This window comes from Setaria italica, chromosome V (assembly GCF_000263155.2).
Source record: "Setaria italica strain Yugu1 chromosome V, Setaria_italica_v2.0, whole genome shotgun sequence".
Taxonomy (NCBI): Eukaryota; Viridiplantae; Streptophyta; class Magnoliopsida; order Poales; family Poaceae; genus Setaria; species Setaria italica.
In genome coordinates, this window is record NC_028454.1 from 42,291,765 (window position 1) to 42,315,575 (window position 23,811).

Sequence of the window (23,811 nt, forward strand, 5' to 3'; positions counted from 1 at the left end):
ACTACCAGGTACCAGCAAGGAGTCAACTTTGGCAAGTGGTCAGAATGGGCTGAGAAACTGATTAATTCGTCATAAATTAAACATGAACAGTTTGTTACACGACTGTATCACAATTCACATGCTAAACCTACAATCCATCAGAAAATGGAGACAGTGAAGGGCATAGGCGCATAGCAATACACTCCACGCCATCAGTTGGCCAAATACACCAGTCACAGTTGATAATCAGCAGGATCTCACTTCAGACTTCATGCAGTTCGCAGGGGTGGGGAAACCAATATGACACCATCACCTCGGACAAAAAGGAAGGGGATAGTGCGTTTAGTAGTCTGCAAAGATTATTTAGCAAATAGTTAGTGTATCAACATCTTCAACTACATATTTCAAAATTAACAGTAAGTGATGCAAGTACTTGTCCTGTACCACTAGGTTGCTACTAAGTCATTATCATAGTATGGAATATTAGAATTACACCATCTTATCACATAGAAGCAGAACCATGAAAGCAGAGCAGTTTAAAAGGTTCAGATAGCTTTATGCTCTAATGAACTTTAATGTCAATCCCAGCATAAAAACGTTGAGCCTCCATGAAGAAAATGAGTGTAATAGCATGCACTACACACCTAAATGGTTGACCCCTCATTACTTGAGGACTCTCTGCATCCTAAACATAAACTGAAGAAAATGGTCATTTTTCCATTGATGTACATATAGCATCATACATTGAATGTTCAAGTTCACAGAAAATATGTTGGCATCCAAAAGTTCTGACTATACAAAACATTTGTCAAGAATTACAAAAAAAATAAAAAGAGATGCCAACGAACTTACGCGCACAATTTCTTCATATGTTTCATCATCTATCTCAACAGTTGTCACTACCTCCTCAACATCTCCAAGGATCATGTTTAAATGTTGATCGTATGCCTGAATAAAAAGGTAGAAGAAAATACATATCATCAACAGTCTTCCCAATATGACAAACATGTAAGCAGGTATGGATCTCCACGGACAAAAAGAATTGACCAACTCATGAGAAAGATGGGAGTATCACGAACAAGCAACTGAAAGCAAGCCACAGCAGGGGAGCATGCAACTGAAAGATTTATAGCATAGCATAAGATGGAATAAATGCAAGCCATGGAAGGGGATTACAAAAGAACAAAATGTCTAGCATTTAGGATTGCCACTATGCTTCCGCAGCATGCTTAAATGACAGTCACATAATCCAGGAATGCTGCGGCTAAGTGCTATCCATTACAATGTTAAATGCTAAATGACCCACAAGTTATGTTATCAAGATACTTATTCTTTAGACTAAAAGGACATAACCCAGTTCCCTCAATCACAAATGAAGCAGAGTCCCAAATCAGTGTTAAGACTTAAGACAGGATGACAAGTTCAGAAAACAGCTTGTAGCTGAGATAGAAACATAGTTTTGATTACTAAAATGACCTTAATCTAAACAGAGAGAATAATTCATTGCCTGTCTCAAGCAACTCTACTGATTCCACACACCCTCTTAGTCTCCTTCCACATGAGCTCTTTCTGCCTTACACAAATGCCCATATCTCTTCTATTTTTTGAGATATCAATTCTTATCAATGGTTTCAAAGTCATAAAAGTTACCATACAGGAACATTTTTAACCCCTATGCTCCTATTTTTATCGAACTGTTGCGTTACACATGAACTGCCACATTTAGTTCTGGCAGATTTGGCATCAAACAAAGCGAAGATACAATCTAGCTAAAACAGTGACGACTTAACAGCCAGAAGCTCATCTTCCAGCCCATAACAAATCGCTCCCTTAAATCTGTAGTTCCATACCCACCGCAGACGGTCGCACCAGGCCGCACCGCAACCAACCACTATTTTACTCTACTCTACACCCAACCAACCACAAGCACGGAGCACGGTACAAAACACCGAAGAGAAGCGGACGGGTTAATATACATGGAGCTTGCCGCGGAGCTCGCGGTCGGATCGGAGCTTGACGTAGATGCGCTCGTCGAGGCTGAGACGTATCAGATCCAGCGGCTCCTTCACCGCAATCTCCTCCTCCGCTGACGCCATCTCCGCCGCCTCGCTCCCCGCCTACCCTCCTCCCGCTCCGCGCCCAAAAATCTCTAAACCCTAGCTACCCAACCAATCCAACGCCGGGTCGCAGCAAGCGCGCACTGGCGGCTTCGGCGATGGATTGCGCTTGCGTTTTTTGGGTGGGGGTGTCCGGGTGGGTGCTGCGGCGCCCGCCGGACCTCTCTGTTTGCGGTAAAGCATCTGGGCTTATGGGCTTTAATGGAAGCCCATGTTCTCCAGCTGTAGCTGGGTCATGGGCTTGTTTTGAGCGGAAATTAAGCCCGTATAGAGTTTGTAAGCGGCGCGTCGGGTTGGCGCCATTGCCGCGAGCTCAACAATTCAATATTCCTGTCAGAAAAAAAGGCCCAATGCTATGCTATCCAGTCCCTCATTTCTTCCACGAGTACTCAGTTTTCTTCTGGGCCAGCAGGCATCAGCATCACTATGTCTTCATTTCACCTCCAAAGGATGAATTTCTAGATGTTCTTGTCTTTTTCTGAAAAGAAGCTCACTACGAGAACCACGGAATAAAAATATTAATAAAAAATTCAGCATATGGGAATAGCATATCACGTTCTCACGTATTTATCCATGAGTTACCACGTTCCTCCTGGGGTCTTGCTCGTTGGCTCTTGTTCTCAAAGAATCCAGCCGCATCAGCAAAGGTCTGACGAAATGCGTCGCAAGAGCTCCCGATAGTGGAACAGTTACTTTGATGACAGCCATGGAGCGGTGCTCAGCACCCAGATTGCTCCCTCTTGTCCTCCTCTCCGTAACGCCTCCCCTTTGTAGTTTTCCCCACGGCTACTAGCGTTCGAAGCTCGAATTTAATTCGAACTGCCGCTTTCGTTGATGTTCCACTGACAGTATTTTAAGCACAAGGAACATGTTGATTGTTGACTGACGGCAATCTGGTGATCCTCGACGTTTGCATCCACACACACCTTTTTATACGCCAAAGCAAATGCTATCATATTTCATGTAAAGATAAAAATAGTCCCTGGACGGCAAAAGCTGTCCTCAGCTGGGTTAGGCAGTTGCAGTACGCGATCCGTATTTGTACTGTACGCCCATGTTGACATTTTCATCTACGCGTGTCATATACAAGACTCGTTCTCTCCTCCCAAAAGTCCACAGCTTTATTGGTCTCACTGGCGACGAAAGAGAGATGTCTCTAGGCATTATCATGCTGATTGCTGCCCCTGCTGTCGTTTGAACGTTTACCACTCGATCTATCCCTGGCGTTCACGTACTCTGCTTTATCTTCTTCATGCTGCCGTTGAATGAAAAGAAGCATCGGTAGCATCAACCGCTTTTCTTTTTCCAGTGACGCAAACGTATCGCTGAAAAGGAGAAAAAGCTGGGTAAACATGCAGCAGGATGAAACCAAAACGTTATTAGGGGGGTGTATACACCCCACTAATTTAGCACCTATCACATCAGATGTTTAGATACTAATTAGGAGTATTAAACATAGACTAATTATAAAACTAATTGCACAGATGGAGTCTAATTCGCGAGACGAATCTATTAAGTCTAATTGGTCCATGATTTGACAATGTGGTGCTACAGTAACCATTTGCTAATGACGGATTAATTAGGCTTAATAGATTCATCTTGCGAATTAGCATAGGCTTCTACAATTAATTTTATAATTACCTCGTGTTTAGTCCTAATTAGTATCTGAACATCCGATGTGACACTGCTAAAGTTTAGCACGTAGTAATCCCCGGGCTAAACTTTAACCCCTGTCACATCGAATGTTTGGACACTAATTAAGAGTATTAAACATGGGCTAATTACAAAACTAATTTCACAACCCCTAGGCTAAATCGCGAGACGAATCCATTAAACCTAATTAGTCCATGATTTGACAATATGGTGCTACAGTAAACATTCGCTAATGATGAATTAATTAGGTTTAATAGATTCGTCTCGGGATTTAGTCTAGGAGTTCTGCAATTAATTTTGTAATTAGCTCATGTTTAATCCTACTAGTTAGCATCCGTCTGGCACCCTGCAGCTACAAGAACGACGGCAGGATGGGACGAGACGAAAGCCAGGCAAAAGCCCTGGCTGCGGTCGCTGAGGCCTGCCATTCATGTCTTTCAGGGCTAAGGCCTTGTTTAGTTGGGGAATTTGGGAGGTGCCAAATTACTGTTACAGCACTGTAGCACACTGTAGCGTTTCGTTTGTATTTGTGAATTATTATCCAAATATTGACTAATTAGGCTCAAAAGATTCGTCTCGCAAAGTACAACAAAACTGTGCAATTAGTTTTTAATTTCATCTACATTTAGTACTCCATGCATGTACCGCAAGTTTGATGTGATGGGGAATCTTCTTTTTGCATAGTGTCAAAGTTGGGAGTTGGGAGTAACTAAACATGGCCTAAGACCCAAGAAACTAGCTAGTTGCAGATAGAGGTCACGGAACTAGGAGTAGAGCTCTAGAGCAGAGATGATGGAACAGCTCATGATCCTTTTGCGTCTTGTTCTTCCGTCTGGTAGCTGACAAATGCGTGGACTTGTATTCAGCATTATCTTATCTCCTTTGGACCATGCATGATTCATGCATCGGCTGAGTTTTGTTACGTGCTGATGCGAGCAGCCGGGATTTGTTTAGATGGTGTAGTGGTTGGAATGATAGCGCCGATGATTTCAGCCTTTTTGTACATCTTTTGACAAATGTTCCTCCTGTACAAGACGACGCCATTATTTTCACGGGCCGGAAAAGACATCGAAATTCGGTACAGTGGTAACCTCTGATTAATCAACTAATGATGGAAACTCGCCACCGATCCCCTACCAATTTAAAACTGCCGTCTTTATTTGCAGCTAGCTGCCTGATCTAATAATAAACGATAATAGAAAAGGAAAGTTATTCAGTTAGCTAAACTCTTGATGAATGATGATCATACGGAGCGTTATCCGTTCCTTTCGAAATTCGTAAGACTTTTGGAGTACGCAACGAAGTGAGTTGTGTAGGATTTATCGTCCATTTTGTGCAAAACTCCTGTGAATTTCGAAGGAACATTGTCTCCTGCCGCCCTGTGGCGCTTGGAGGCTCCATTGGCCGTGGCTGGTTGGCGTCAGACGCCGCCCGCGCTGCTGGCCGCTGCACGCCTGCCTGATGACGCGGCCCCGACCCCAACTGGGCATTGCCATGCCACCTGCGGTGACGTCCCGATCGCTGGAACCTTCTTGGCCAGGCAGGGAGCCACGAGCTCTCTAGCCCAAGCTCTCTCACGCGCGCGACGGCGACGGCGAAGGACGACAGCACACGGGGCCGTGCCGTGCCTGCTCCCACCCAACACAGACGGCGCGGGGCCGTGAAGCCTGCGTCACCGGAGCAAACCGAACCGCACAACCACCCTACTCCGACGCCGCAGCGTAGCGTGGCGTCCCTGTAGCTCCGCTGCCTTCCTGTCGCGCGGCTGCAAGGCTGAGAATATACTGTCGCAGCCAACGGCCTGCCTATCCTTCACCGCTGGAAAGGGCAAAAGCTCCCAGCTCGATTCTCCCTCCCCAAGGCTTCCTTTTTCCCCACCGCGTCGGCCTCTTTTTCGCTGTGTGTTTCAGAGCCTTTGCTTGCGTTGCTCACCTGTCACCTGTGCACGGCAGGAATTTACCGTGTCTTGTTCTCGTCTCCGGTAAAAACGCGCGTGCGTATCGTACGCGTTGCAGGGTTTCTTTTTCTCCCCGGAGAACCGCGCGTTCGCAGAGTGAGTGAACCGAAACTCTGAAAGTAGTGGACTCTCTTGTTAGAAAACGGCAAGCAAGCTCAACTCCGATGTGGACGGATCGATTTGCTGTTCCGGAGTCAAGTCAGCAGTGGGAACTTCTACAGCATTTCGCAGGTCTCAACCAAACAAACCCTAGGAACTGCTGGACAAAGTCTGGCTGATGGGAACGGAACGCTCACAGCCACAGTGGAAGGAGTCACGTACTGTACCCACTCTTTTCACAACTTTAAGCGTACGATTTAATTGCTGTTGTTACACTCGCCAAATCCCTTTCTAGAATCACTCCATTGTGCACCTAAAATGTGCGCACTGTGGTAAACATATAGTTGGTAAGACTCTTATGTAGGAACAAGCCCATTAGGGTTCGAGTCCTTGGCTCTACACTTGCACTCATATTTATTCCATGATTTAATCAACGCAACTCTTTCGATGATATGTAACGTGCTCGTTGACAGCGAGGTATTAGTGGTGATTTCGTCAATTTCGAGCATTTACCGGCTCAATCTTTTGAAAGTACTTATAGGAGTAGGATTGCGTGCATGTGTTCCTAGGAACGAGTATGTGTGCATGTATGTGAAGTCTGTGTGAGTGGTAAAAAAAAGAATGCGCGAACTGTGAAACAAAAACTCCAGTGCCATGAGAACCGACAGTTCCTTAGCCGTCAAAGCAACATCGAGTGCCACAGTATGCCTACCACGGTAGCGTGATGATACACCAATCAGTGCCGTGGATTTCCCTTCGATTAAGTGAGCTGCTTTTCTCATCTCCTGTGCAGGTGGCGTATCATGCCATTGCCATCATACGGTTTGACCGTTTACTGCTACTGCACCATTCTACCGCATCACTGCATCAGCAGCGGAAGAAGTTACGGTAACCACACCGCCATCGAGCGCCGTAACTACGATCGAGATCGTGACGGTCAGAAGCGGACCTGAACTGAACTGGTACTCCCCTGTTCGTTCAACGGTGAGGGGGGCAGGGCCGCACGGTGCAAGGACTCGCGCGCACCCCACCGGCACCGGCCCACCCACCCCCCCACCACGAGACCGCCACCTCGCCAGGCCCACAGCCGTGTGGCGCGGCAAAGCAGAAAGGCAGCGGGAAAAATGAAAAAAAAAAAACAGGAGCAGTGCACGCCCCGCTTTTCATGGCGTGAGCGCCGGGGCAAGGCAAGTAGCCGCTGCCCGCCTGCCCCGCTGCCGCCACCTGACTGGCTGACTCCCCCCGCGTCCCGGCCCGTCCGAACGCCGTTACGGGGGGCGACCCCGCGACGGAACGGAAAGGTGCGGTCAACTCAACCCACCCCGCCCCAGCCCCACCAGGCCACCACCGCCGGGGCGGATAAACAAACCCAGCGCCCCCGCTCACTGTCCTCTTCATTCCTCTTCGTCCCCCTCCTCGCTCCCCTGCTCCTTCCTCAGTCCCCCCCCCCCCCCCCCCCTTCCCCTCACCTCCCTCTGCTCCGCGCGTGCCCCGCGGGGTGGCCGGCTGGCCGTGAGGGACAGCCCGCGGGACGCTCGGGGCTGGTGCCTGGTGCACTGATCTGCGGCCTGCGTGTCCCCGGTGGCGGGGCGAGGCGGCGTCGGCTTCGAGGAATGTGAGTTCCTGTTTCGCATGCGGGGGTGCTGTGCTTCCGGTTCTGTTCTGATCTTCGTACTAGGTTTTTTAGGGGGTTTGTCTGGTCGGGCGGTGTGTGTGGGCGAGTGGCGTTGGGGTGAACAGCGGCCTCCCGGGGCGTTTTCATGGCCAGATCGGTAGATGGTTTGAGCTGATTCGGTGGATACAGTGTTGTCCAGGGCAGATTTCCTGGAGGAATCTGGACTTTTTCTTCGCAAGTCTTCGTCCTCTTGGCTTCGCCGGTTACATTGCGTGGTTGACGAGCGAAACCGAAGATTCCTACGCTTTTACCTTGCATATTTTGCGTCCAAATTTATACCAACTTGCATATACTCAGAAACAAGTTGAAATTTCCTGAAGGAAAATAAGGAGGAAACTGAATCCTTGTAGTTTGTACGTTGCTACGGTATCGTTTCTCCTGCACATCCCAATATTTCCTTCGCGAGGTGCTAGTTTAACTAGTCGACTGTCTTTAGTATTGTTCTGGTGCTGCGTCTTACTGAAGCTCCCATGGGAATTTGGAGATTCATGTGCCTATGCTTAATTTAAAGCCCAGATTTCTTGGGTTTAAAGTGATGCCCTGTACCTAATATAGGTTATGTAGTCAAAGTCAAAAGTCCCTGCATGCATCCCCGAGCCATGATGGAGTTGGAACCAGATTTGGTTTCTAGTTAGGCTATGCACGGTTGTTATGATGTCTATGTTGAACCAACTTTTAGTTGTGATGATGCGACCATATGTCGGTCAAATTGATCCATGTTAATTTTCATTCTCTCATCAATGTTTTTTTTGTTTTTTTGCAGGGGCAGATTGTAGAGGCAGTTTCTTTTGCATATGCACTTTCTGTCGTTGTTATCACTTCTAAAGAGGTATTGTAAGCTACTTGTTCCTTGTTCATCTCCGATCAAGTGGAATTGTTAAAACTGTAGTAGTTAGTAATACTTGTTTGCTTTCCATTTTCAGGCCATAGTCTCCTCGATTTTGTATGCCTTGTTATCTAGCATTGGTTACCGTAGATGTCATTTCGTAGCATAGTCCGTGATGTTAGGGATGGCTTCGGCAGCTTGTCCAGGCGCAGCTTTGAGGTGACCCTTGCAAGCATCTATGGCCTTACTGGGCATCACAAAGGGAAGACACAGAGCTCATCGCATGAGCTTGATGATTCACCTTCCATAATCAGAGAAAGCCGCTGGGCAAGCCTACCTCCTGAACTCATCCGTGATATCATACGGAGACTCGAGGCTGATGAGAGCACCTGGCCAGCACGGAAGCATGTTGTTTGCTTTGCAGCTGTTTGTAGGACATGGAGGGAGATGTGTAAAGAGATTGTGTTGAGCCCGGAGTTTTGTGGGAAGCTCACCTTCCCTGTGTCTCTAAAGCAGGTAAAGGCAAAAGCAATCCACCTCCTTCAGTTAGAGTAATCCTGAACTGAATGTTATTGAGAATTAGCTCCAAACCTCAAGCAGTGGATATCTTTCTTGTCCATGATTCATTACTTGTTTCTTTGACAGCCTGGTCCTCGAGAAGGAAATACAATGATTCAATGTTTTATTAAGAGGAATAAGTCAAAATCCACCTACCAGCTGTACCTGTGCCTTAGTAATGGTATGTCATGTGCTTTGCACACTTTCAAATTTCAATAGCACTACTCATAAGTTTTATCCTATTTCATTTGGAGCATATTGGATTATTCTCAACCTGATATGTTTCTCTTGCTTGAGTGATTGGTTTTGCTGTTATATATCATATCCTGCAAACCTCTTCAGTTCTGAAATTACATGGTGTTTTAATCTCGTCTCCATGAGAATATTTTGTCTTCAAATAATCAAATGGATGGATTATCTTATTTCTCCTGATCAAATTTATTGAAAATCATTTTTCTCCCCTGTGCACAGTTGTTACTTCAGAAAGTGGGAAATTCCTCTTATCAGCTAGAAGACACCGCAAGACCACATGCACAGAGTACACCATATCAATGGATTCTGGCAACACCTCAAGATCGAGCAGAACCTACATTGGAAAAATAAGGTAAATATTATGTTTATGAAAGATATACTCTTTTGTGTTCATTTTCTCGTTTTGACAGTTTAACAGCAAGCCTAGCGTTCCTAATTTTCAGGTCGAACTTCCTTGGCACAAAATTTTTAATTTATGATACACAGCCCCCCTATAATGGGGCTGTAGTTCCTCCTGTTGGAAGGACCAGCAGGAGGTTCAACTCCACAAAAGTCTCTCCGAAGTTGCCTTCTGTTAGTTACAACATCGCTCAGGTGTCATATGAGCTAAACGTCCTTGGCACAAGAGGTCCAAGGCGGATGCGTTGCAGCATGCACTCCATACCCGCCTCATCAGTAGAGCCAGGTGGCATAGTACCTGGACAGCCAGAGCAGATTGTACCTCGAGCTCTGGAGGACTCATTCCGCAGCACAGCTTCCTTCTCGCAGTCATTCCGTAGCACCACCTCATTGTCCAAGTCAATCATGGACTCATCCATGGATTTCAATAGTGCTCGCTTCTCCGACATAGCTGGCAGCGGCAGCAGTGCTCGCTTCTCAGGCATTGGCAGCAGCGCTCGCATCTCAGGCATTGGCAGCAGCGCTCGCATCTCGGGCATTGCTAGTGGTAGATTGGATCATGACGAGGACAGTGAAGTCAAGGAGAGGCCACTTGTGCTTCGTAATAAGCCACCTAGGTGGCATGAACAGCTGCAGTGCTGGTGCCTCAACTTCCGTGGCCGTGTGACAATCGCCTCGGTGAAGAACTTCCAGCTGATTGCGGCAACAACCCCACCACCTGCAGGAGCTCCAACTCCCTCGCAGCCTGCTCCGTCAGATCCTGACAAGGTGATTCTACAGTTCGGAAAAGTGGCAAGGGATATGTTCACGATGGACTATCGCTACCCTCTCTCGGCTTTCCAGGCGTTTGCTATTTGTCTGAGCAGCTTTGATACAAAATTGGCCTGTGAATAAATGGAGAACAAAGGTAAAAGAGAACACAGATGCCTGGCATTACTCCCCTGGTATCTCTCTGCATTTCAGTCGTGTTGTCTTGGTTGTAATTGTGCTTGCTTGCTGTAGCCATGAAGTGGACATATGTGGATGCATGTATTGTTGGCCCCCTCCCTTCCAAGTGATTACGCGTTCCATTTGGGACCATCTGTAATATACTCCACTTTCAGTGGCATTGCCACATGATAAGAAAGTTCCCATTGGTGATTGAACCTGCATGATTTTCCAGAAAAGATAGCAGCAAATAAAGCTCGGTACGGTGTGCATTTCTGCTCGTCTCTGGATCTGGATTGGTTATACACTTCTACTGTCAAGTTAGCTGCATCCCGTCTCGTGCCTTGAGAAGTGAGCGACAGGGCTTTTGTCTCGCCTCAAAAGGGATCGCCAAGTGCCAATAAGGCCGTCCACCCCTGCTTTTATCAGTGGTTACGAGCACGCCTATGCCGTAACCATCATTGCTTGCATTACCGAGCAGCGTATGCGCGTATCCCTCACAGTGCGGCGCACAAGATTCAGACGCGGGAGCAGCAGCGGCTTGTGTGTGACACGGGAGGGAGCATCATCTCACATGAGCCCTGCCTGCCTTTTCGGCCCGAATAAAGCCAGGCTCTTTCGGTGTTGGCCCCGTCTTTGCTTCGAGCTGTTTCCGAGGGAAGACGCCGGAACAACAGCTAGCTCTAGCTTAGCTTGGTGAAGCATGGCAAGAAAAGAACAGACCGAAAGCGAAAGGGGCAGCACCTGGGCCCATGATGAGCGCGATACGGCGAGCGGAATATTTGCTCCGAGCTGGCGCGCACCACGGGACGCGAGATCCGCGCGCACACGTATTCATTTCACCACCTTTCTTCAAGAGAAATAATTATATCGCTGGCTACGAGCGAGCAGCTAGCTCTCGGCTCTCGCCCGTAGTGCTCGATCGGTCGGTGCTCCGGCCACCACGAGCGAGAGCGACGGCGTCGTCTCGTCTGCTTCTCGCGCCGCCACCTCTCGCAACGGCGACCGCGCGCGTGCGCGCGCGGCGCGGAGCTGTCCCGTTCCACTCGTCCGATGTGCGCTAGCGGGTGTGGCGGGCACGGCGAGGGCAGCGAGCGCACTCGTCGTCGATCGGCGGACGTGTGCCGTCGCGGTCGGGCGCGATCCGCTCGCTGATGGGTAGGGTATAGGGTAACCAGCAGTGCGTGATAAACTGTGGCGTCTGGCTTGTGCCGTTGTGCGTTACGTGTGGTCTAGTGCAAGCGTGGAGCCGTGGCTTTCAGGCGTGTCCTCGCTGGTGTGGCGCGTGGGACGTGGACAGCGGAGTAGTAGGATATTCAGGTTCAGATAAGCATCGACGATGGACACGGGAGCAAAAGAACAGATTTTTCGACAGGCCGGCAGGTAAGGTACGTGTTGACGTGTTGTTGGCTTGTTTGCCATTGTTGGGCAAAGCCGGCAAGGCGTGCTGCCGCTAGCATAGCATGGTACTGGCGTGCAGCAGCAGAGCTGCCCTGGGTCGTGGGGATAGCGCGCATCTGCTAGTCAACCGTATCGACAGTTGATTTAGAGCAGGTACAATAACAGTCGAATCGACCGCCATGTCAGCTTCATGAACGAGGTGGAGAAAGAATTGCAAGCTTGTCGCTGTGTCCGTCGACGGGCTGGACGCGCACTCCAAGACTCCATCCTACGTCCTGGAGCCCACCATGTATGGTCTCGCGTCTAAACAACCTCTGATAGCAGAGGCTAGATCAGTAAAATATTGCACGTGAAGGTCCAAGCTCAAGGTGCGTGGATACACCTAGCTAAATTTTAGCACACGTCACATCGGATGTTTGATACTAATTAAGAGTATTAAATATAGTCTAATTACAAAACTAATTGCACATATGGAGTCTAATTCACGAGATGAATCTATTAAACATAATTAGTCCATGATTTGACAATGTGATGCTACAGTAACCATTTACTAATGATGGATTAACTAGTCTTAATAGATTCGTCTCACGAATTAGACTCCCTCTGTGCAATTAATTTTATAATTAGCTCATATTTAATCCTCCTAATTAGCATTCAAACATCCTATGTAACCCTGCTAAAATTTAACATCTCGTATCCAAACACCTTTAGGGCATGTTTGGTTAGCATTGCTTATTTATAAGCAACTTATAAATAAGCAAATAAGTTGCTTATAACCCAAACACTCTTGCTTATAGAGTTGCTTATAAGTTGCTTATGCATAAGCAAATAAGCAAGTTTTGAGTTGCTTATGGTTGCTTATGGAGCACTTTACACCTTCTACCCTCATTCTCTCTCCTCTCTCCCATTTCTCTCTCCTCTATCCTGTCACCACTCAGGCCACCACCGGTTCCGCTCGCTGCCGCCGCCCGCTCGCCGCTCGCCTCCGCGCCGGCCGCCGCTGCTGCACCTGCTCGCCGCTTGCGCCCCGCCGCTGCCCGCCGCCCGCGACCGCCGGGTCCGGGCGCAGGAACTGCAGCAGCTTCTTGTGGTTCCCCATGGCCGCGGCAGTCTGGAGTCGCAGGAACAGTCGAAGCAAGAAGAATAGGAGAGGCTGCCGGCAGGGAGAAGAGAAGAAGCGAGGTCGTCTGTCTTGTGAGCTGCGCTTGCGATTCTGTGATGATTTTCCAACGGGTTAGCTGGGCGGTGATCGGTAATGGTTGGGGGTAGTGAAAAATAGGATGGCAGGGGCAAATATGTCATATGCAATCAGATAAGCAACCCAAACCAAACACCTAGACTTATAAATAAGCAACTACAAATAAGTAAAGAAGCAACTTATAAATAAGCATCCATAACCAAACAGGCCCTTAGTCTCTGTAAACGATGCATACCGGCTAATAGGCAAGTGCTTGTCTCAACTATTGACCTTGCTCTCATTCAATCGGGCTGGATATCTCCGGAGTAGGTTACTGGGCCGCATCAGAAATGGCCAGAATGTGGGTCATGCCTTGCCGTGGGCTTCTTGCCTTCTTGTACGTTTGTACCCCTCTCTCTCTCCTGTAAGAACCTGCAAAAGTGGTGGCTAAAATAGAAAGGATGATGACATGCCACAACCACAGCTTGGAGTTCGTCAGTTCGATCGAGCGGGGAGAGTGCCTCTCAACAATTAAGGAGGAGTGGAAGTGTGTGGAACTAGGCCGCATGATTTTTAAGGGTATGTTTGGTTTCATGGTGTTAAAGTTTAACATCCGTCACATCGGATGTTTGGATGCTAATTAGGAGTATTAAATATAGAATAATTATAAAACTAATTGCACAAATGGAGTGTAATTCGCGAGACGAATCTATTAAGCCTAATTAGTCCATGATTTGATAATGTGGTGCTACAGTAACCATTTGCTAATGATGGATTAATTAGGCTTAATAGATTCGTCTCGCGAATTAGCACAGGATTCTGCAATTAGTTTTATAATTAGCTCATGTTTAGTTCTCCTAATTAGCATCCGAACATCCGATATGACACTGTTAAAGTTTAGCATCTCGTATCCAAACAGCACCTAAGATGCTGTGAATCACACTCAAATGTCCAGATTTTGCTTCCGGGGCACGATTTCTTTAGCCCGATGGAGCGCTTGCCGACGCAAATTGTGGGCGGTAGCAAGCGCTGGCTGTTTTTACCGAACCGGGCCAAGCCATCTGCTGCCGGGCTGCCGCCTGCACTGCACACGCGCTCCCCGGTCCCGGCGTCATTCTCGCCGCCAGTCGCCAGCTGCTCTGCTGCTGTGCGCGCGTCGTCTCCACCCTGGTGGCCGTGGGGACTGGGGACAAAAGGGGCAGAGAGCCGCAGAGCAAACAAGAAACGCGCAAAAAAAAAAAAAAAACCCCGCGGATTTCGCTTCGGAAGAGGGGAGAGGCCATATGCGGCCGACGATGCTGGCGCCGCGGAGCCTGCGGAAGGCGTCCGTCCCGCCGGCCCTGCTCTCCGACCCGACGCCCGGCAGCCTCCAGCCCACCCGCCTCGCCGTCCACGTACGTACGCACGCACGCACGCGAGCGGCCGCCCCTGCTTTGCTTCGCAAGCACGGGCGCCTCCTAAACCCTAAACCCCCAAAGCTGCAGGAAGCTCTTTTGATTTGTCTCTTCCCTCCGGTTTCCCCGCTTCTCAGGTCAATGGCGCCGGATCCTCCTGCTCCGCTTACCTCGCCTCCGGATGCCGCGTCTACAAGATCGAGGTTCACATCCCCACTTCTGTTGCTCCTTTTTGTTTCGTAGAACTGAGCTGTGTTGCAAATTATGCTGGCTAATGGGGAGACGATTGAACAGTCGCCGATTAGAGTGTTCGGAGGTGGTTTCTGTAATCTCATGACCCCTTAGAATGGTTGCTGTGGTGCTAGCTGTTAGGATTGAAGCTCAATGCATTTAACTTTGGAATTTGAGTTCCTGAAATTTGTGTGATTTTCTATTTGCTTGTTGGAGTGCGTTGCATATTAGTGAGGGAACAAGAGGATGTAGCCCATTTCATAAATTTTGACACGATGGGTTTCTGAACTTGTTTTTTCCTCTCTTCTCTTGGAGCCGAAAGATAAGCATGGACGGTGCAATGGTATCAAAAGGAAAGGAGAGCCTTTTGATTCCTGACAATGCTCAGGTATAGTTCCCTTCCTTCTCCCGTACTGTTGTTTCTCCCCTCTTATCTTTCAGTTATGCTTATTGAAAAATCAATTCTCTATGAAAGGTCATAAGCTCGTCAGTTGTGGATCGATGCCCACATCGTTCTGAGATTCAGAGTGTAGCTCTCGCAGAGGGCGAAGGTGCAGTACTCATCATTTAATGATAACATGGCGGTGGATCTTATCTTGTAGTTGCACTACTCATTTGGCATTAGGTATAAAATATAATATATTGATATGAGTCTAAAAAGCCTCCAAAACCTATGTTGAACTTTTGATATCTTATCTTCCTGTTTTTTAGTTAGTAGCCAGCTTCACTGGATGAAACTAAAGGTTATTGATATTAGAGAGCGTGCATGAGTAGCATGACCATACAATATATTTTAGTGTGTATGTTTTGAAGTGCGCCAGGGAGATGGTATTTATGCCCTCTCCCTTGTATCGTTTTTTCCTTCTTAATGAAATGATGTGCAGCTCTCATGCGTGTTCGAGAAAAAGAGCTTATATTTTAGCTGGAGGGAATGCAATTAGAACTACATCTGACTTCGAATTTTCAACAAGCACCTCCTGCCTTAGTTAAAAATTTCAGATCAATATAATTCAGATTTTTAGATCTTCATGGCTGTTTTCAAGGTTTTTATGTCTTCCTGGCTTTTCAGGTGACAGCTGCTTGATCCTGGGAACAGTTGACTCGTATGGTCACCTTATTGTATCTCGTTTGAACATTGCAGCTGATGGTAACTTTCACTATCTTCAAAATGATGTGAACAAATATGAAAGTTTTTGAAATGAACCTAGTGATTTTGCTTCCTCTTTTTCTATAAGATAGCTTTCTATGTGGTGATCTATTCCATGTAATCTAAATTAAAACATTTCAGCTTCGACAAATGTAGTTTCACTATATGCTTTTGCCTATTATTTGGAACTCAAACCAAGCAATGCTATCACAAAGATGCTTCTCAATTGTAATACGCATTAATCCTTATCAAACAAGTTTGTATTAGTTTCAATTTTGAAGGAAGTGCAACATGTCATTACTAAACTTGCTCAGACATCGACAGGACCTCCTACGCAGTACCACCTCGTGATTGTGGTGTTGGGGAAGGCAGTTGGGCTGGGATATGCTTTAGCCCAATGCAGCAATCCACGGTATATTTGCATTTTTTTAATTAACTGTAGACTTCAAGTTTGCCTTTTGTTCCCCTAAAAAAAATCTTGCCTTGTGGTCTTGTTGAAACATTTTGCCTTACTTTCCTATTGATTTTTATAATTTAGCATGGGGATGTTGCTGCACAGAGTATGGAAAATCCATTCTAATTAATGTTCCTTTCAGGTAGCTGTTGCTCGTCAGCTGTGCAAGAGCATTGACATCTATGATCAGGACATTCATGTTCGCAGTTTACGCACGTAAGTTTCCACGTGACAGAATTTTGGCTGTGATAATTTATGTTGTCCAACTGAATATGTTGCTAACAAAAGGCAGATTCCTCCAGTCAGTAAATGGCATGCTTCAGATAAAGAAATCCTAACCCACTTATCAACTCTTATATTTGATCTTTGGATGTATGATCTTTACATTTTGAAGTAGGCTGCTTCAGATTCAGCACATTAAGTTACAGAATCCTCTATCAGCATCCATTATAGCCCACGACTGTAGCATGTTATTTTCATGACTTGGTGGATAAAACTGAAACTGCAGGTTATGGTATCCATCTTCATTTAGCTTTGTTCATTGCTCGCCACAAGTGAATGAAAGTAGTTCTCTGTTGGCAATTGCCGAAGGTTCTCAGGTTAGACTCATGCTCAACATCTTTTAAATGTGTTCCGCTTTTTAGTCTTTTCTCATGGTAATTTGTTGCAGCTGAGCATATGGGACTTAAGAATGAACAACAATGGGGGCTGCGTACAGCGCATTTCTGGATCCATTGGAGATACTATATACTCTGTCTGTAGTTCACCTTCAGGGCCCATTGCTATTGGTGGAACTGATCGTGCTGTCACCATCTATGATCCTCGCAGGTTGGTTTGAATGTGCCTTTTGGTTTTTAAGGATTCGACGAGCAACTGCATAAAAAATACACTCTGTCTGTACTGGTGCTCCCAGAACCTTTCATCCATTTTTCTTATTGTACACAATACGGAGTATGGACAGAGCAACTGTAATAGAGATTTTCGCCTATTGGCTGAATCAATCTAGTTTGATTGATTTATTCTGTTTCCATTCTGTATGTAGGTGGTCTGCTTTGTCAAGATGGGTGGGCTGCTCCAAATATGAGGTTTGATTATGTTCCTTCTGATCATACTTCCTGTAGCTGAGATGTTGGATATATTACTGGAAAAATCATAAAGGGCGTAGCCAGTGCTGAAAGCTCCCACACAAGGTGGGGATTTGGCGAAGGGAATTCCTAGACAGCCTTTCCCTTGCAAATTTTCTTTGTAATTCTGCAAAGAGGCTGGTTCAAACCCAGGACCTCCAGGGTCCAGGCCAAGTGGAGAGTTATGAAAATGGGAAATGTTACTAGACAGTAAGAATCATATGGAGAAGTTTCATCTAGTTTATTTGCTCTCCTGTGCAGATTACAGGCCTTTCATTCTCATCAGTTGACCAGTCTTTCATTTATGTCCAAGGTGTTGACTATGAGGTATGCGTCTGACTTGTTTCCTATGGACCTTGATCTCATACAGCTTGAACTATTAGTTAGCAGTCCATTACTTCCCATACCATGTAGGTTGAAGGTAGGCAGGATGCCTAATTGTGTAGCAAGAAAGTCTATGATGATCTGTAGTTCCTTTTATGTTGATTTCTCATTTCGTATTGCTGTATCATCGATGCTTTCATCAAATCCTTCTGCGCATGACGTACTGATGTAACATATAAACGAATAGCATGAGATCCAAGAATGTTGGAGGTTGTACACCTGTAGCTTGGAAAATGTTAGTTAAATTCATTCTATGCAAATTCTTTATGCTATACTTTAGTTTATCAATGGATAATATAGACTTTTTGACACACAAACTCACTGCAGATTACCTGTGGACGTTGGAAAGAAAGCGAACGAGCATTCTCATTTCGAGGCGATTCCAATTGGTTGGGTTTTTCAAAGGTACCCTCATCTCCCAGGCCTTAGCTTCAAAGCCCCAGAACACCATAAATAAATTAATACACAGAGAATATAGCCTTCTCAGCACCTGTGCACATGTAAAATGCACACCTGTTTGCATATAAATGCACACTCAGGTCATTCTATCCTTGAGGGAATGATATTTTCTGACGGTCATGTTGCTTTCGAACTACATCAGTGTGCCAATACTGGTGTGGTAGCAGGGTGGTGCGAGTCTGGAAGTATCTTCATTGTTGATGCTATGCAGCTATAGGAGACGAAATGCCTTCATCTGAGGTCCTGGACTCCGGAAAAGCCATCAGGGCATAACTAACTTCTGTGTTTTTTCGTTTCTGCAAGACAGTAGTCTGGTACGAACGTGGTCTGATTTCTTGAGTCACAATCATTCATCTGACGTCCTGGAGCTCCGGAAAAGCCATCAGGGCATTAACTTCAGCTGCGTTTTTTTCCTCATTTCTGCAATACAGTACGAGCTTGTTTGCTTGGGATCCCGGGAAAGCTTCCTGGCACAGGCAGCGCCCCCAAGCGCACAATTTCGTGGGGCGGGTTCGAGATCGCTGCCTGGCAGGTTCCAAACATACTGCACCTGACTGTCTGGTATGAACATGATCTGATTTCTTGAGTCACAATCATTCATGAACGTTTCCAAAAGGAGCTGTTATGCTTGCTTATCGATCATTAGGGGTCTTTTAAACCATGGTTGTCTTGCGTCAGATAGGGTGCAGCAAATTCAATTGAATTTAGTCGCCCGAGACGGTATTGTGTTGTACAGTATCTTTATTCTACTTAGCATTTATCTTTTGTTCATGGATTATCAGCAGTCAACTTAATCACACAAGCATGCAGTCACGTCGAGTGTCTTCATAATTCATTATTTATTATCAACGACGTTTGCAAGAACTGTATGCTAAATTTGCTCTTCAATAAAAACTTGTAGGTTATAACCGGCTAGGCTTGTCCAATGTGATCACAACAGACCCCCAAAACATATGTTCTAATTGCTGTTTGTACGACCACAGTTGAATCATAGTGGGCTAATACACTAAATTAAGGATCAGATAATCGCAGCATTTTGGTTTATTTCAATTTACTTTAAAGTGGCCCCTGCCTTTTGGAGTACTATTTTCTTCCTTACCTACCGGCCACTGACAAGTACGGAAATGGATCAGGCAGAACAGACCATGGATGAAATAGAAATAACAGGCTTTCTTGCTCATGAACACTCTCCTACATGATATGATTTCATATAAGCTTTGTGTCGGCTAACTGCCCATGCTATTTGCTAAGTTACTACAACTAAGTTGCTGCAGATAAAATAGAAAATTAACATACAGGATCAAATGCTATGTTATAACTGTAGGGTGGATGGCAACTGAGATTGCCTCATGACTACCACTGCATTGAGTTCGTTCTTCTAAGATCTCGTGACAGCTTTTTCCTCACAATGACTGGCGTCACTCGTTCCAAAAGCTGCATAAACCAAAATAGTTATTTAGAGAACACATGAAACGGCACCCCAAAAAAGCAAATGAATATTGCTCAGGTCAGTGGGTCCAAAAGTCCAATATAAGCATTAAACCAATTGGGTAATTATACCCCACAACCCTAAATAGAGGTGAAACAATACACTTTGCTTCTTTCATATTCGACCATTTGCACAAACCATGTTGACAACCCATCGCCGTCCCAACTCCCATTGATAGTGACAAAACTACACGATATTTAGTCATACTCAGCTTCAACTTTGACAAATGGCCAAATCGGGGAGAAGTACTTTCAAGAGTCAGGACTGCAGGCTCCAGCCTTTTTAAAAACACAGGTGTATGCAGTTTCACCATCTTGAGAGGCAAATGGCCCCAAGAGAAAGTGAAAGATGAAAAGGACAATCTCACACTTGTCATGTGTTGCTCTAACGCAATTGCAAGCTATCAACATCACATGTTATCTATTGCCAAACCACTTTGGCCGGCTACCAAGGAGCCTTAGGCACGTTAGCTCATTGGAGTGTCAAATCGGTAAAGGATACCAAACTTTCCAGATTTGAGAAATCATAGAAAGATGCTTATTTCGAGCATGAACAATATTTGACAACTGTTATGGTCCTTAACGTATGTTCTGAAACAAGGCAAATTCTTCCAATATTCAGGAACATGAGTGATAAACTGAGATGAAAAAGCTGCTTCATGTTTTCAGAAGTGACAGTTTCAAACGTTAGCCAACAAAAAAATAATAATTTTTGAATTTAACAAGCCATATAAACTAAAACAAGATATATGCGCTCCATATGCATTTTATTGGGATAAATTAAATTAAAAAAGCAACATCTTAAAGATACCTCTTTAAGTCGCTTCTGATGCCGCTCCTCCTGAAATACATTAATAGCAGAAGGTTATCATCGGGAACAATGGAACGGAATAATAATGGCACTTAGAAGGTAAGAATAAGATGTTTGCATACAAATGAGCATTCAAGCACTGGTGTCTGGAAAGAATGGTTTCATGTAGCTTTCAGGTTATGCGTAGCAAGGAAATGAACTAAATTAAGGGGAAAACATAAGATAAGCATAATGGAAAGAGGTTTTCAAATTTCAACCCAGTTACATTGTGGTTAAATAGAGCTCAGTAACTATAATACTACATGCATTGGGACTAAGATGCAGTTTACATAGTTTTTGTAAGATTTTGTACTCCGAGCTCCTTTTGGTACTACTATCATTTAGAGGTCCTTCTGAGAATTAAGTGTCACTATGATGCATTTTGGCCAGAGTCCAATGCCAAGTATCGCACCAATGGCACTATGTTTGAACTCATCTAGTTGTGGGTACTAAAAAAATCCTTGCAATACGAATTCCCATACCCAAACCGACACTCAACCCCGCACAAGGTGTCAGAGCTGAGTATTACCTGTCCTCTCAACAGCTCGGCATTCTCCTCCTCGAGCTGTGTGACTAGAGATTCTAGCTCAGCGATATAAGCCTTCAGCAACAAGTGAGAAGACGTCAATTTTTCCACTGAAATTCGCAAAACACAAAGATTAATTCTGCTGAAATGCGACACTTGTGCACCCACCTGCTTCCTCTCCCGTGACCTGGCAGCAGACTCGCGGTTTTTGATCATCCGTTTCTGTCGCTGCATCGCAGCGCGATCCACTGGATCCATCAACTGCCGCTTCCTTCCCCTCCCGCCTCCGCCGCCAGCCACGCCCACGCCCTCCGCTCCGCCCAGGAACCCCATGACCACCTGCCCCTCGGCCGGCGCCGAGGGGCCCGAAATCCTAGCCTCGTCCTCCTTGACCGCGCCTTCCCTCGCCAGGAAGTCCTCGAGCGTCATCTCCGGGCCGCCGGCATCGGGCGGTTGGCTCCCGACGCGGTCGGCGGCGGGGTGGGCATGTCGCCGTAGATTCCGCAGAGGAGCTCCTCGACGTTCATGGAGCCCAGCCCGCTGCCCCCGCCGCCGCCGGGCCTGCTGGCGGCCTGCGCGAAGCGCGCGAGATCGGACGCCGTGTGCGACGGCGAGGACGACGGCATCACCCTCGACGACGCCATGCGCCTGGCGCCGCTGCCGCCCCCGCGCCCGCGCCCAGGGCCCCCGCCTCCCCGTCCCCGCCCTCGCCGCCCCCTTGTCGTTTCCGTCGGGCTATTTTTTTTTCTCTCTTCCTGCCTCTCTCTGCAGCTCTGCTCTCGTAGAGGGAGAGAGAGAGGCTTCGGGAGGGGGAGGGAGGGAGACGGACCCGGTGCTTGGTTGGTTGGCTGGCTGGAACTCGGAATGCGAGCGAGGTGGGAGGCGAGGGAGGGAGGCGCTCGAAACGTGGGGTGTGTCGTGCCGTGCGCTCCCGGCTTGGCCCCAAGGGGAAGTCAGAGGTTTGGTGGCCTGATCACGGAAGCCCGACCAGCGTGTGGCTTGCGTGCGCGACGGGACGCGTGGGACTGCGGGAGTTTATAGCCGTGGTCACTCCCACTCGCTGGTGCGGTAACCATAGGGGCTCGGCACGGCAGGCATACGGCATGGGCGAGCGCGCATGGCTTGGTGCACCGTCGCTTCGGCGGCCGATTCGGTCGCGCCGGCCGGCAGACCGGCCCGCCGGATTGTTTATAGGCAGAGGATAGGTGCCGTGTCAGAGGAAATAGCAAGGAGATAAGACGAGGGATCCCCTGCGGGGCTCCTGTCTCCCGGCCACGTTTGTGGCTTGCGCTTGTAGCGTAGCGGGGCACGGAGGTCTCAGGTCTGGTGCTGGTGCGCCGTGGCTCGCCGGCGCAGGACGCAGGAGATCCCGGCCTCGCAGCGGACGAATTAATACGGGTGAGTTGTCATGTCATGCCAAGTCCACACCTGGACGGCCGCTAGAAGCATCTCCACGCGGCGGGGCGCTTTTGAGCCTTTTTTCCCTGTGGGCGCGGGGGGTTTACTTGGCGGCCAGACACAGGCCACCTTTTCATCGCTCGTCTGCTTGCAGCGGCAGTTGCTATCCGGTAGTATCCTCCTCGAACGAGGTGCGACAAAGGGAAGGCAAGGGCCGGCGACAGCAACGGCGCCAATGAGATCTCTCCGGCAATGTCCCAATGAGCTGAGAGAATTGTGGTGCTCTACTCGTCCTGCCACTCTGCGAAAGAATGAAGCGAAACCTTTGGAAGCACAGCGAGGGAGGTCAACTGGTCAACATGCACGCAACTCGGGTAGTCGGGTGCGTCGCAAGTACTAGTACGAAATTTGTTCTCCGATGGAGGGCGACACATCTCCGAAACTCCATAATCCAAACGAAAGACGACTCTTAAGTGTGATATTACAAGTCTATAACAAGGAGCTTCTTTCCCTCGAACAACAGCAATGAAGTTTTTGAGAGTAAATTTTGATTTCACCCCTTCTCGTGTTGGGATATTTTAGGTCTCATATAGTACCACGCGTTAGAAGGGATTGAGATGAAAACTAGATTTTTCCCCTACTTCAATAATCCACATATATCGGGAGGGAATAAGTTTATCCAAACAAGTCTTTAGCGTTGGTTAGTACAATTCCAAGATGCTTTTTGTGTCATTTCTATGTGCATAAAATTTGAGGAATAAAAACAAGAATCTATGAATGTAATATAAAATTTGAGGAAGAAAAACAAGAATCTATGGATGTAATTGTTTGGTTTCAAAACGAGTAAGGAGCCCATTGTGCTAGTGATACAAATTGGAGTGTGAGACGGAAGTTTTCAAGCTATATACAAATGTTATTCTTATAAGTTTGATAAATCAACCTTTGACAGTTGAGCCTTAATATTGCTATACCACCAACCGCACGCGCTTTGAGGAATTGGGAAAAAAAGGGAAGTGATGCATTTGGGGCTTAATAGCTTGATAGCTCATCTTAATGTCCAATTAGTGTTAGTAGCCTAGTAAGAAAATATTAATTATTCACATGTATCTCAAGTAACAAAATTTTGTGGCCCAACTTTTTTAAATCTAATGTGCATTAAATTACTACACACACACACACACACACACACACACATATATATATATATGTTTTATATCTCTCTTATGGAAACTGTTGAAAGAGGGTGAGGTAGATCTATCTTTTAGGCAATACTTGAACCATCTGAATCACATAATGGAAGGAACAATTAGAGGGGATGGCTAATGTTGCTAATGTT

General features: G+C 46.8%; 4 protein-coding genes across 5 annotated transcripts; 2 read left to right on the forward strand and 2 right to left on the reverse strand.

Moving 5' to 3' along the window:
• Window positions 1-45: 45 nt before the first annotated feature.
• LOC101756253 (sm-like protein LSM3B) lies at window positions 46-2,246 on the reverse strand. Its single transcript, XM_004970646.3, has 3 exons — window positions 1,956-2,246; window positions 832-927; window positions 46-329 (listed from the first exon to the last, which is right to left on the reverse strand). The coding sequence occupies exons 1-3, from the start codon at window positions 2,073-2,075 to the stop codon at window positions 249-251; spliced, it is 297 nt and encodes a 98-aa protein (XP_004970703.1). The 5' UTR covers window positions 2,076-2,246; the 3' UTR covers window positions 46-248.
• Window positions 2,247-7,251: 5,005 nt separating this feature from the next.
• Window positions 7,252-10,672, forward strand: LOC101756650 (tubby-like F-box protein 3). Its single transcript, XM_004970647.2, has 6 exons — window positions 7,252-7,420; window positions 8,244-8,309; window positions 8,404-8,822; window positions 8,952-9,045; window positions 9,336-9,468; window positions 9,560-10,672. The coding sequence occupies exons 3-6, from the start codon at window positions 8,457-8,459 to the stop codon at window positions 10,407-10,409; spliced, it is 1,443 nt and encodes a 480-aa protein (XP_004970704.1). The 5' UTR covers window positions 7,252-7,420; window positions 8,244-8,309; window positions 8,404-8,456; the 3' UTR covers window positions 10,410-10,672.
• Window positions 10,673-14,167: 3,495 nt separating this feature from the next.
• On the forward strand, window positions 14,168-19,026 carry LOC101757065. 2 transcript variants are annotated; one of them, XR_215303.4, is made up of 14 exons: window positions 14,168-14,414; window positions 14,552-14,617; window positions 14,968-15,033; window positions 15,121-15,196; window positions 15,715-15,792; window positions 16,107-16,204; window positions 16,389-16,462; window positions 16,755-16,845; window positions 16,917-17,074; window positions 17,289-17,331; window positions 17,632-17,697; window positions 18,082-18,159; window positions 18,356-18,527; window positions 18,645-19,026. XR_215303.4 is itself a non-coding variant. In XM_004970648.4 (13 exons), exons 1-13 carry the CDS (start codon window positions 14,304-14,306, stop codon window positions 18,428-18,430), a joined length of 1,080 nt encoding a protein of 359 aa, XP_004970705.1. In that variant the 5' UTR covers window positions 14,168-14,303; the 3' UTR covers window positions 18,431-19,015. The 2 variants fall into 2 exon arrangements, 1 of the variants encoding a protein (XP_004970705.1); XM_004970648.4 differs by having other exon boundaries at window positions 18,356-19,015.
• A 337-nt stretch (window positions 19,027-19,363) lies between these two features.
• Window positions 19,364-22,245, reverse strand: LOC101757593 (G-box-binding factor 4-like). Its single transcript, XM_012846617.2, is given in 5 exon segments — window positions 19,364-19,647; window positions 20,513-20,542; window positions 21,081-21,152; window positions 21,246-21,523; window positions 21,526-22,245. Coding segments are annotated over 5 exon segments (657 nt in total). The 5' UTR covers window positions 21,722-22,245; the 3' UTR covers window positions 19,364-19,566.
• Between the last annotated feature and the right edge of the window lie 1,566 nt (window positions 22,246-23,811).

Coding starts and splice junctions, on each gene's coding strand:
- LOC101756253 (XM_004970646.3), bottom strand. CDS start 2,075: ATGGCGTCAGCGGAGGAGGAGATTGCGGTGAAGGAGCCGCTGGATCTG. Junction 928..1,955: donor AGCTCCGCGGCAAGCTCCAT/GTATATTAACCC, acceptor CTTTTTATTCAG/GCATACGATCAACATTTAAA. Junction 330..831: donor CATATGAAGAAATTGTGCGC/GTAAGTTCGTTG, acceptor TAATCTTTGCAG/ACTACTAAACGCACTATCCC.
- LOC101756650 (XM_004970647.2), top strand. CDS start 8,457: ATGTCATTTCGTAGCATAGTCCGTGATGTTAGGGATGGCTTCGGCAGC. Junction 8,823..8,951: donor TCCCTGTGTCTCTAAAGCAG/GTAAAGGCAAAA, acceptor TTTCTTTGACAG/CCTGGTCCTCGAGAAGGAAA. Junction 9,469..9,559: donor ACCTACATTGGAAAAATAAG/GTAAATATTATG, acceptor CCTAATTTTCAG/GTCGAACTTCCTTGGCACAA.
- LOC101757065 (XM_004970648.4), top strand. CDS start 14,304: ATGCGGCCGACGATGCTGGCGCCGCGGAGCCTGCGGAAGGCGTCCGTC. Junction 16,463..16,754: donor CATGTTCGCAGTTTACGCAC/GTAAGTTTCCAC, acceptor CTGAAACTGCAG/GTTATGGTATCCATCTTCAT. Junction 17,075..17,288: donor ACCATCTATGATCCTCGCAG/GTTGGTTTGAAT, acceptor TTCTGTATGTAG/GTGGTCTGCTTTGTCAAGAT.